The 12,298-nt window shown below is 40.6% G+C and overlaps 1 protein-coding gene across 1 annotated transcript in view; it reads left to right on the top strand.

The window, feature by feature from the left end:
* Nucleotides 1-11,887, top strand: part of foxred2 (FAD-dependent oxidoreductase domain containing 2) — a 20,044-nt gene extending 8,157 nt beyond the window's left edge. Inside the window, exons 6-10 of the mRNA XM_062036417.1 lie at nt 1,852-2,018; nt 2,130-2,295; nt 7,167-7,393; nt 7,462-7,632; nt 9,765-11,887. Of these exons, the coding sequence (XP_061892401.1) occupies nt 1,852-2,018; nt 2,130-2,295; nt 7,167-7,393; nt 7,462-7,632; nt 9,765-9,985 (952 nt within the window). The 3' untranslated portion in view covers nt 9,986-11,887. The remainder of the gene's footprint in view (nt 1-1,851; nt 2,019-2,129; nt 2,296-7,166; nt 7,394-7,461; nt 7,633-9,764) is intronic.
* Nucleotides 11,888-12,298: the final 411 nt, after the last annotated feature.

Genomic DNA, 12,298 nt, shown 5'->3' with positions numbered 1-12,298 from the left:
ACACCATAGCCTGTGTGTCCTCATGCTCTTGAGGAAAACATCAGTAGAAGAGGATGCTAAATATAATACGGTCCATACTTTCCTCATCATTTGGAAATGTACGCAGGCTGAGTCTTTTATTAGTTGTATAGCTACAAGCTGCAACAGTGCATCTGGCAGATATATTTGATCATTCCTTCAATATATGCGTGGAAAAATAACATGATTCGGGATGAAGATGCTATCAACATAGAGAACTGGGCAATATGAAATTGCCACCAGTCTTCTGTAGGTAATGTCAGCAGGCTGATGCAGGCCCCGCCCACATTTTGGAGCTAAAAATGGGCGTTCCAAAATGTGCTGAAAGTCAAGCCTAAAATCACTACTGTGCTTATTTTGGGGGATTTTACCTGAAAAAATAATTCTTAGGTCCATAAATTTGAAATAAGTGCAAACGTTGTCAGCGGGGTAAGGGCGTGTGCCTCACAATACGAAGGTCCTGAGTTCGATCCTGGGCTTGGGATCTTTCTGTGTGGCGTTTGCATGTTCTCCCCGTGACTGCATGGGTTCCCTCCGGATACTGCGGCTTCCTCCCACCTCCAAAGACATGCACCTGGGGATAGGTTGATTGGCAACACTAAATGGTCCCTAGTGTGTGAATGTGAGTGTGAATGTTGTCTGTCTATCTGTGTTGGCCCTGCGATTAGGTGGCAACTTGTCCAGGGTGTACCCCGCCTACCGCCCGAATGCAGCTGAGATAGGCTCCAGCACTCCGGCGACCCCCAAACAAGGGACAAGCGGTACAAAATGGTTGGATGGATGGATTGTCAGCATTACTTTAGGTAGTAATCATTGTGCCTGGTGGTATATATTGTGAACATAACTATGTGCACATGGGACACATTTAATCAGATTAAAAGCCTAACCGGAACAAAAATGCTTCATGTAAAAACTCCATTCGGAATATTCTGACCCGATCACACACGTTCGGATCAAAATTTCATTGCAATAGAGACGGGTGGTTTATGCCGATAGTCATTCGGATTGTAGCGCATGAATACACATCTTCCGAAATTCGTTTTAAAATTATCTTTACTGAGCATGTCTTTGATGTCAGATGTACTTTGGTGGTAGAGGTGGGACTAAATGTAACAGTCTAGGAATGAAGCGATTGTCTTGCCTCTATCTCCACCTGTTCAACATGTACAGAAGTAACGTTATATACTGTTGACTTTGTTGCTTTAAAACCAGACTAACAAAAACACAAGTATGGTCTGGAGTGTCAAGTGTCGATGTAACAATAAAAGAAGGTAACCAGTTGTCGTGATAACGAGCTGTTTTATTCACGACATTACAGCTCCTCCATGTGCTAACTGCTAGCCTCAGACAACTTACACATATTGCAAAATAAAAAAGCACAGAACAGCTCCTTTTCACAAAGAGAGGTAAAACAAAAGTAGTAAACACAAGGAAAAATGATTAATAAATATTGTGATAAGGTTGAAAAAGCAGAAAGGCACAAATCCATGTTTGTTTACAGTGGAAGTCTCCTGCTTCTTCAGCACCTGCAGTGAGCGAACTCGTCCAAAAGATGGCGCCATAGCACAAACAATACCAGACCTTTCCGTTTATGTTAGGTTCTCTGCATGTCAAAGTAAAGTATTTCGATTTAAGGTGTGATGCATGAAAATGCACGTCATAATCGGATAATTTTTTCCCAGGGTCCATATACACAGGAACATTATAATCAGAATTATAATCAGATTAAATAAATGTCCATGTACACATGGCTATTGTCAATATCTGTGTATTGCCTATTAACTAATTAGTCAATTCACTTTTGTTGTTATGTACAAAAAATATCCTCACCAGTTCTAGCTGCCCACCTAAGAGTGAGAATGCAAGAGGGAGGTTACCAAGGGTGAACGCCTGGTACGAAGGTTCTGACACCCCTGGTTTGTTTGTAATTGGAGCTGCCGCTCACTCCAGAGACTACCGCTCGTCAGCTGGTGGTTTTGTCCATGGATTTCGCTACACAGGTAAACATTTGCCATTTGAGTCCTAATCAAAAGGCTACTAATGCTTTATTTTTGCCACCTGTATGGTCTGACTGCAATAGTGGCATTTAATGACTACTGTTTGTGTCCTAGTGCGAGCTGTACATCGTGTGCTTGAACACCGTTACCATGGAGCACCGTGGCCATCAACTCAGCTGTTGACAACGCAGCTGCTGTCTGTAGTTCTGAAGCGGGTGGGCGAGGCCTCCGGGCCCTACCAGATGTTCGAGATGCTTGGAGACGTGATATTGTTGAGAGGGTAAGTTGTTTATTCTTTCTGCAAACATGTCTGATGGCCAATGCCAACGGTGTATTTGTGAGGCATGTCAAGTAGTCATCAACGAATCGTTCAAAACCGGCAAGTTTTTTTTTACTGAATCATCACTCACGCCAGTGAATTAAGTAAATAAACCCTGTAATTATTCCCTTGTTGGTGTTTTTATAAATGTATTAGTCCCATAGAAACAGCAAGCAATATGTTTCTGGCCTCAAATCAGTTGAAAGGAGAGTTCTCCTTTCCACTTCCTGCCCGACCTAAATCACTGGCTGTGTCACAGTTTGGCGGGTGCTTGATCCACGACTCACCGAATCCCAGATACTGAGTGAACGAACTACGAAGTGAACGATGGGTCCCACTAAATCATTGTTTGTGTAACACCGAAAAGCTGCTTTAAGACATGGCTACCTAGTTAGCAGCTAACATCCATCAGTGTTTTCACTAATCCTCGCCTCCATGGCGACAAATAAAGTAAGTTTCTTACCGGCGTCACCGCGAACAAAAGCTAGCGCGCCTGAATGTAAACAAATGCCATGGGTAGATCTACACCTGACATCCGCTGTACTGATACCAAGTACAATAGCGTATCTAGTCGATACTGTTATGACATCGATATGTGTTATTATCACAACATTTTTTTTCGTTTAAAAAAAATTCATATTATGTTTATAAACTCAGGAAAAAGTCCCTGGACACATGAGGACTTTGAATATGACCAATGTATGATCCTGTAACTACTTGGTATCGGATCAATACCTAAATTTGTGGTATCATCCAAAACAAATGTAAAGTATCAAACAATAGAAGAATAAGTGATTATTACATTTTAACAGAAGTGTAGATAGAACATGTTGAAACAGAAATTAAGCAGATATTAACAGTAAATGAACAAGTAGATTAATAATCCATTTTTACAGCTTGTCCTTAAAGGCCTACTAAAATTATTTTTTTTAATTTAAACGGGGATAGCAGATCCATTCTATGTGTCGTACTTGATCATTTCGCGATATTGCCATATTTTTGCTGAAAGGATTTAGTAGAGAACATCGACGATAAAGTTTGCAACTTTTGGTCGCTGATAAAAAAAGCCTTGCCTGTACCGGAAGTAGCGTGACGTCGCAGGTTGAAAGGCTCCTCACATTTCCCCATTGTTTACACCAGCAGCGAGAGCGATTCGGACCGAGAAAGCGACAATTACCCCATTAATTTGACCGAAGATGAAAGATTCGTGGATGAGGAACGTGAGAGTGAAGGACTAGAGTGCAGTGCAGGACGTATCTTTTTTCGCTCTGACCGTAACTTAGGTACAAGGGTTCATTGGATTCCACACTTTCTCCTTTTTCTATTGTGGATCACGGATTTGTATTTTAAACCACGTCGGATACTATATCCTCTTGAAAATGAGAGTCGAGAACGCGAAATGGACATTCACAGTGACTTTAATCTCCACGACAATACGTCGGCGAAGCACTTTAGCTACGGAGCTAACGTAATAGCATCGGGCTTAACTGCAGATAGAAACAAAATAAATAAACCCCTGACTAGAAGGGTAGACAGAAAATCAACAATACTATTAAACCATGGACCTGTAACTACACGGTTAATGCTTTCCAGCCTGGCGAAGCTTAACAATGCTGTTGCTAACGACGCCATTGAAGCTAACTTAGCTACGGGACCTCACAGAGCTATGCTAAAAACATTAGCGCTCCACCTACGCCAGCCATCATCTGCTCATCAACACCCATGCTCACCTGCGTTCCAGCGATCGACGGAGCGACGAAGGACTCCACCCGATCATCGATGCGGTCGGCGGCTAGCGTCGGATAGCGCGTCTGCTATCCAAGTCAAAGTCCTCCTGGTTGTGTTGCTGCAGCCAGCCGCTAATACACCGATCCCACCTACAGCTTTCTTCTTTGCAGTCGTCATTGTTCATTAAACAAATTTCAAAAGATTCACCAACACAGATGTCCAGAATACTGTGGAATTTTGCGATGAAAACAGAGCTTTTTGTATTGGATACAATGGTGTCCGAATACTTTCGTTTCAACGATTGACGTCACGCGCATACGTCATCATACATAGACGTTTTCAACCGGAAGTTTCGCGGGAACTTTAAAATTGCACTTTATAAGTTAACCCGGCCGTATTGGCATGTGTTGCAATGTTAAGATTTCATCATTGATATATAAACTATCAGACTGCGTGGTCGGTAGTAGTGGGTTTCAGTAGGCCTTTAATAATGTTGACAAAATAATAGAATGATAAATGGCACAATATGTTACTGCATACGCCAGCAGACTAATTAGGAGCCTTTGTTTGTTTACTTACTAATAAAAGACACGTTGTCTAGTATGTTCACTATTTTATTTAAGGACAAAATTGCAATAAGAAAATATGTTTAATGTACCCTAAGATTTTTTGTTAAAATAAAGCCAATAATGCAATTTTTTGTGGTCCCCTTTATTTAGAAAAGTATCGAAAAGTATCGAAATACATTTTGATACCGGTACCTAAATATTGGTTTCGAGACAACCGTAGTGCCGAGTGAATCAAGTGAATCTCGTCACCAGCCAAGTGTGAGCTTTTGCGCATGCACTTTGTGATAAGTGAATCAAGTGAATCGATTCACTTCGGTGAGTGACTCATAGGCACCCGAGTCAGTAAAAAAAATCACATTTACCATCACTAATGTTAAGGTTTTATGCTGTCGATTCCAAAACCAATCATTCATGATTAAGGTTGGCACATTTTTTTATTTTTTTATAGCGAGTGCTATTTAACAATATCAGCACAATATTTAAACTAGTTCCTTATTCTATTCTATTACATACAATTGTTGAGCAAATCAAAGTCAATAGTACACAATAACTAAACAAAAGCAAAAACTACAAGCTACTACTAATTTAAATCATTTGGTTTTTGCCTTCAAAGTCCTCTTGTGTCCAGGGAATTATTCCCTGAACTTTAAAAAGAGGATTTTGGAGAAAAATATAATATCGACCATGGTATCGATCATATACTCATACTCCCCTTGGTATTGACACCAACAATTTATGGATCGATCCGCCCGTCTCTTATGTGTCAAGTACTGACTATGACAATACTGACACACCAACAGTTGTAATAGTATCCTCTCTCTAGACTCTTATCTTGTTAATTTCTTGTTAATAGCTGCTTACTTTCTGCTGTAACAAGGTTGCATCTACACTTCCATCCATCCATCCATTTTTTATCGCTTGTCCCTGTTGGAGTCGCGCGGGGTATTAGAGCCTATCCCAGCTGCACATGTGCGGAAGGCGGGGTACACCCTGGACAAGTCGCCACCTCATCGCAGGGCCAACACAGATAGACAGACAACATTCACACTCACATTCACACTCACATTCACACACTAGGGCCAATTTAGTGTTGCCAATCAACCTATCCCCAGGTGCATGTCTTTGGAGGTGGGAGGAAGCCGGAGTACCCGTAGGGAACCCACGCAGTAATGGGGAGAACATGCAAACTCCACACAGAAAGATCCTGAGCCCAGGATCGAACCCAGGACCTTCGTATTGTGAGGGGTTTTCGTTCTGGTTGTGGAACTGTGGACCAGCTCTATACTGTCAGCAGGTTCCTTGTGGGTGCAGGGGAGTTTGCCCAACCAGTCTACATGTGCTTTGTAGACTTGGAGAGGGCATTCGACCGTGTCCCTCAAGAAGTCCTGTGGGGAGTGCTCAGAGAGTATGTGGTATCAGGCTTCCTGATTGTGGCGGCCCGCTCCCTCCATGATCATTGTCAGAGCTTGGTCCGCATTGCCGGCAGTTAGTCGGACCCCTTTCCAGGGCTGCCCTTTGTCACCGATTCTGTTTACAACTTTTATGGACAGAATTTCTTGGCGCAGTCAGGGCGTTGAGGAGATCTGTTTTGGGTCTCTGCTTTTTGCAGACGATGTGGTCCTGATAGTTTTATCAGGCCAGGATCTTCAGCTCTCACTGGATCGGAAGCAACTAGGATGAAAATCAGCACCTTTAAGTCCAAGTCCATGGTTCTCGCCAGGAAAAGAGTGGAGTGCCATCTCCGGGTAGTTGACGAGATCCTGCCCCGAGTGGAGGAGTTCAAGTACCTCTGGGTCTTGTTCACGAGTGAGGGAAGAGTGGGTCATGAGATTGACAGGCGGATCGGTGCGGCATCTGCAGTGATGCGAACCCTGTATCGGTCCGTCGTGGTGAAAAAGAAGCTGAGTTGGAAGAAAAAAAATGTCATTTACTAGTCAATTAATGTTCCTATCCTCATCTATGGTCATGATAGGACAAGATCATGGGTACAAGCATTTGAAATTAGTTTTCATCGTCGGGTGGCGGGGCTTTAAAGATAGGGTGAGTTTAGGGCACGTCGGAGACCACGTGGAAGCCCAAGGACACTTGTGTCTCCCATCTGGCCTGGGAAAGCATTGGGATCACCTGGCAGGAGCTGGACGAAGTGGCTGGGGAGAGGGAATTCTGGGCTCAGGCTGCTGCCGTCGCGACTCGACCTCGTATAAGCGGAAGAAGATGGATTTACATAATTTTTTTTGCTTTTACGCTTTTTTTTAAAATTCACTTTTTGTCTCTTCCACAATGTTATTTCTATCTCCTATCTATTAAAATTACATTGACATGCACCACCGCAAATAAATTGCAGTCCTGTGGAAAGTGTAAACACTGCACATAGTGAAGTCAAACAACCAAACTCTCACTGAGCAATCTTGACTGGACAGAATGCCAGGGTTTTACGTGTGGGAACTTATTTCACTCACTGTTGCTAACTGCTAGGTCCTGGTAATTCATTATTGTGTATTCTTTCCTTTGTAAACACGTTTTCCCCACTTAAAGATCTCACTGCCAATATGTGGAGGAGTTCCCACTCCAGGCCTTGCCTCAGTTCTCTTCTCTCTCGGGCCACGAGGTGTCCGGACATGGACTGTTGGTTCTAGTGATGCAGTACGGGAAGAAAAAGATCGACTATCTGGGAGGCGGCCGGGCGGTAACAGATTGGACCAAAGCTTGGAAGTCCAACTTTTTGCACCCAGTTTTGTACTACTACGACACGCTTCCTACTGGTGAGTAAGACTTGGGGTTTAAAGTAGCAAAATGTGTGTGGAAGTTGACTGAAATGATTGTATGATAGAGGAAGAGATGAAGCATCGTCCCCACGGGTGGCCTTTGCCAAGGCCGAAGGCAATTCATCACATGGTTGAGGACTTCCTCACTGAGTGGGATGGTCCCATATCTCACATTCAGCCTTTGCGGCGATTCCTAGAACACTGTGTCCACACTGACCTCAGAGCCTTCTATGCAGGTAACAACACCCTGGGAAGTCCAGTCCAGTTAACTGTTTTTACGTTCAAGGGGTGTTGTTTGTTAAAGGGGAACCACACTTTTTTTTGGAGTTTCATTATGAGAGACAAGAACAGACCTTTTTTTTTTTAGAGTATTAAAGATGATAAAAAAAACGCTTGGAAGATGTGGCTAATGGGAGTCGTCGTTGTAGCCTTCAAAGCCTCTAAAACAACTGCAAAATCCCCCATCAATGTTTTAAATACACACTGCAAGTATATCTATAATGTAGTAACAGACACCTTCATAACAATATGTATTATGTTCAATATACACACTGCAAGTATATATATAATGTAGTAACAGACACCTTCATAACGATATGTATTATGTTCAATATACACACTGCAAGTATATATATAATGTAGTAACACACACCTTCATAACGATATGTAATATGATCAATATACACACTGCAAGTGTATATATATATAATGTAGTAACAGACACCTTCATAACGATATGTCATATGTACAATATACACACTGTAAGTATATATATAATATAGTAACAGACACCTTCATAACGATATGTAATATGTTCAATATACACACTGCAAGTATATATATAATATAGTAACAGATACCTTCATAACGATATGTAATATGTTCAATATACACACTGCAAGTATATATATAATGTAGTAACAGACACTTTCAAAACAATATGTAATATGTACAATATACACACTGCAAGTATATATATAATGTAGTAACAGACACCTTCATAACATTACCGTATTTTTCGGATTATAAATCGCTCCGGAGTATACGTCGCACCGGCCGAAAATACACAATAAAGAATGAAAAAAACATATATACGTCGCATTTTTGTGGGAAATTTATTTGATAAAATCCAACACCAAGAATAGACATTTAAAAGGCAATTTAAAATAAATAAAGAATAGTGAACAACAGGCTGAATAAGTGTACGTTATATGATGCATAAATAACCAACTGAGAACGTACCTGGTATGTTAACGCAACACATCAAGAGTCATTCAAATAACTATAACATATAGAACATGCTATACGTTTACCAAACAATCTGTCACTCCCGATCACTAAATCCCATGAAATCTTCCTCCCCGGTGTCGCCTCTGGTATGTCTGTTCTTTCTGCTGCTCGATTGCCGTTCTCTGCTGCATATTTCACTACGTCCAGCTTGTAATCTGCAGTATATGATTTCCTTTTCGGTGCCATTTAAGTTCAGCCGTTCTCAGTTTTTATAAGTTACCGCCAATGTTGATGTGATCCATTTTAATAGCTACGGCAGTAGCATATAGCAGTTAGCATCCCATGACCCGCAATGCACTTCTGCCAAAACCCTCCCCTGCCAAATTATTATTTGTTGACGTGTGAGTGACGATTGCTGACGTGTGTGTGTGACGATTGCTGCCATTATATTCGTCTCTTACGCGAATGAGATAAATAATATTATTTGATATTTTACGGTAATGTGTTAATAATTTCACACATACACTGTAAGTCGCTCCAGAGTATATGTCGCACCCACGGCCAAACTATGAAAAAAACTGTGACTTATAATCCGAAAAATACGGTATGTAATATGTACAATATTTACCGTATTTTGGTCCGAAGCATGCTGATGTGTTACTACGCTAGAAAAAGAGTTCCTCTGTGTTGATTGATTGATTGATTGAGACTTTTATTAGTAGGTTGCACAGTGAAGTACATATTCCGTACAATTGACCATTAAATGGTAACACCCGAATAAGTTTTTCAACTTGTTTAAGTCTGGGTCCACTTAAATTCTCACTCTTCCAATAACAATGTTACTACAGTTTGGTTATTATAAAGGTTACAGAACGTAAAGTAAGTATTGTTGAGGGTTTGTGAATGCATTTTTAAAGTGATTTAGAGGTAGAACTGATTCCTCATGTTAGCTGCATTGCTAGTCACCATTACGAACAAGACTATTTTTACATGTTAGAATGCAAAAAAACCAAAACTTTTAATCTTCTTGTCTCTCATATTGTGAATGATTGTCAAAATTTAAAAAAAAAAGAAGTGCAGTTCTTCTTTAAATGACAGAGCTTCAAAGTTACTGACTGTTTTTTTCCCCCAAATTTAGAATCATGTTTCCGCTTATCCCTCACACACCGGCAGCCGCCGCTGTTTTGTCGCCAAGGATACTTGAAGCAGCAAGGTATGGTTGATAGTAAACCGCAGCACTTTCCTCCCACTATGCCTGGAGAGCAGCATGCGGACACAGTTGGAGCTGACGCTGCATTCCCAAACTACCTGGCACAAGCCGGAGCCGCCATGTCGTCAGGCATAAAACATGACTTGTGATTGTTTTTAATATAATAGTGTTTATACGTGTGACACCATCCAGGTCTCTATACCTCCAGCACGTAGAAATCCAAACAAACCATTAAGATCACTGGTTCCTCACCAACTGATCCTTTATTTTGTCGCCAAAGCTCTAGATGTTAGCCACTTGATCTGCCAAAGAATCAATGATTGCCCTTGCTTTAGTTTTGTATATGTTGCACAGTGGGGCAATGCAATAGAGTATAGTGAAATATGGCTGAAAACAGCAAAGAAGGTAAAGAAGAGCGTTATCATGTTACCGAGCGAAGGTTGCCAAGCGTCCCTTGAAAAACAGAATTGTCCTGTATTTAGAAGCAAAGGTACAGTAGGTCTGGGTTCCTTTTTGCCTCATCCCACATTTAAGGTGTGAGTGAAGAATGCAGTACCGACCTGATAAGTCCAAAAGAGAAAGATATGATACAGCTGGAGTGTCCAAATTACGGTCGACAATCCAAATGCGGCCCGTCAACGTCTTCAATCTGGACCGCGACACGCCCTGAGTTTTATAAGGAATCTTAACCGTAGGGAGATTGCGTTCATTTTAATAGTCTGACCGTTTTAATGCCGACATATTTTTGTCATCCAGTGGACACATAAGTATTCAGTTCAATGACCTTTAATTATGCTCTGAATGACCCAATGCAAAGAACCTTCCCTAGTCATGGTGCAAAAAAAAATCCAACCAACACAAACTGTCAGCACACATTACAACCTTTTCACTGAATTTGTGGATTTTATAAAAAAAAAAAAAAAAAACTTCCATGCGCCATAAAAAAATCTAAAAAAAGCATGATGGAAAAAAATGCAAAACACTCTCCACACTTATCCATGTTTGGTGCATTTTAGCTGCTTGATATTTCTGATTGATTACAAAACTTTTAAGGAGGTTGTCGCGGAAGTAAACAAGGTAGGAGTCTAACCTTAACATACTCTTAATATCCAATTATATTAATTGTTAATTATACATCCATTATATTAATATAATGTGTACACATATGTATATATAAATAATATATATATATATATATATTAGAGATGTCCGATAATATCGGACTGCCGATATCATCGGCCGATAAATGCTTTAAAATGTAATATCGGAAATTATCGGTATAGGTTTCAAAATTATCGGTATCAGTTTCAAAAAGTAAAATGTATGACTTTTTAAAACTCCGCTGTGTACACGGACGTAGGGAGAAGTACAGAGCGCCAATAAACCTTAAAGGCACTGCCTTTGCGTGCCGGCCCAGTCACATAATATATATGGCTTTTCACACGCACAAGTGAATGCCATGCAAACTTGGTCAACAGCCATACAGGTCACACTGAGGGTGACCGTATAAACAACTTTAACACTGTTACAAATATGCGCCACACTGTGAACCCACACCAAACAAGAATGACAAACACATTTCGGGAGAACATCCGCACCGTAACACAACATAAACACAACAGCACAAATACCCAGAACCCCTTGCAACACTAACGCTTTCGGGACGCTACAATATACACCCCCCACTACCCCAAACCCCGCCCACCTCAACCTGCTCATGCTCTCTCAGAGAGAGCATGTCCCCAATTCCAAGCTGCTATTTTGAGGCATGTTAAAAAAAAAAAAGCACTTTGTGACTTCAATAATAAATATGGCAGTGCCATGTTGGCACTTTTTTCCATAACTTGAGTTGATTTATTTTGGAAAACCTTGTTACATTTTTTAATGCATCCAGCGGGGCATCACAACAAAATTAGGCATAATAATGTGTTAATTCCACGACTGTATACATCGGTATCGGTTGATATCGTATCGGTAATTAAGAGTTGGACAATATCGGAATATATTATCGGACATCTCTAGTATATGTGTATATATATATATATATATATATATATATATATATATATATATATATATATATATATATATATATATATATATCTCTCATCGGCGGTCACTCGAACGAGTATGACGATCCTCCTGGTAGGGGTGTATCCCTTTATGGAGGATGCCTGTGCGTGACTTTGTTTTACGTGGGGAGACTGGTGCACAGACAGTCACCACACAAGTAAATGGTCATGAAAATAAAGAAAACGCATTGAAATGAGAAGGTGTGTCCAAACTGTTGGCCTGTACTGTATATACGACTTAGATTTAGACTTACTTTTTATTGTCATTCAAATTTGAACTTTACAGTACAGATATGAATGACATTTTTTTGCATTAGCTCATTGTAGTGCAGGATAAAAGAGCAATAAGGTGTAGATATAAATAAAAAGATTACTGTACAGATAAATATA

This window comes from Entelurus aequoreus, linkage group LG25 (genome assembly GCF_033978785.1).
Source record: "Entelurus aequoreus isolate RoL-2023_Sb linkage group LG25, RoL_Eaeq_v1.1, whole genome shotgun sequence".
Classification (NCBI taxonomy): domain Eukaryota; kingdom Metazoa; phylum Chordata; class Actinopteri; order Syngnathiformes; family Syngnathidae; genus Entelurus; species Entelurus aequoreus.
This window is presented reverse-complemented; position numbering and strand designations above follow the sequence as displayed.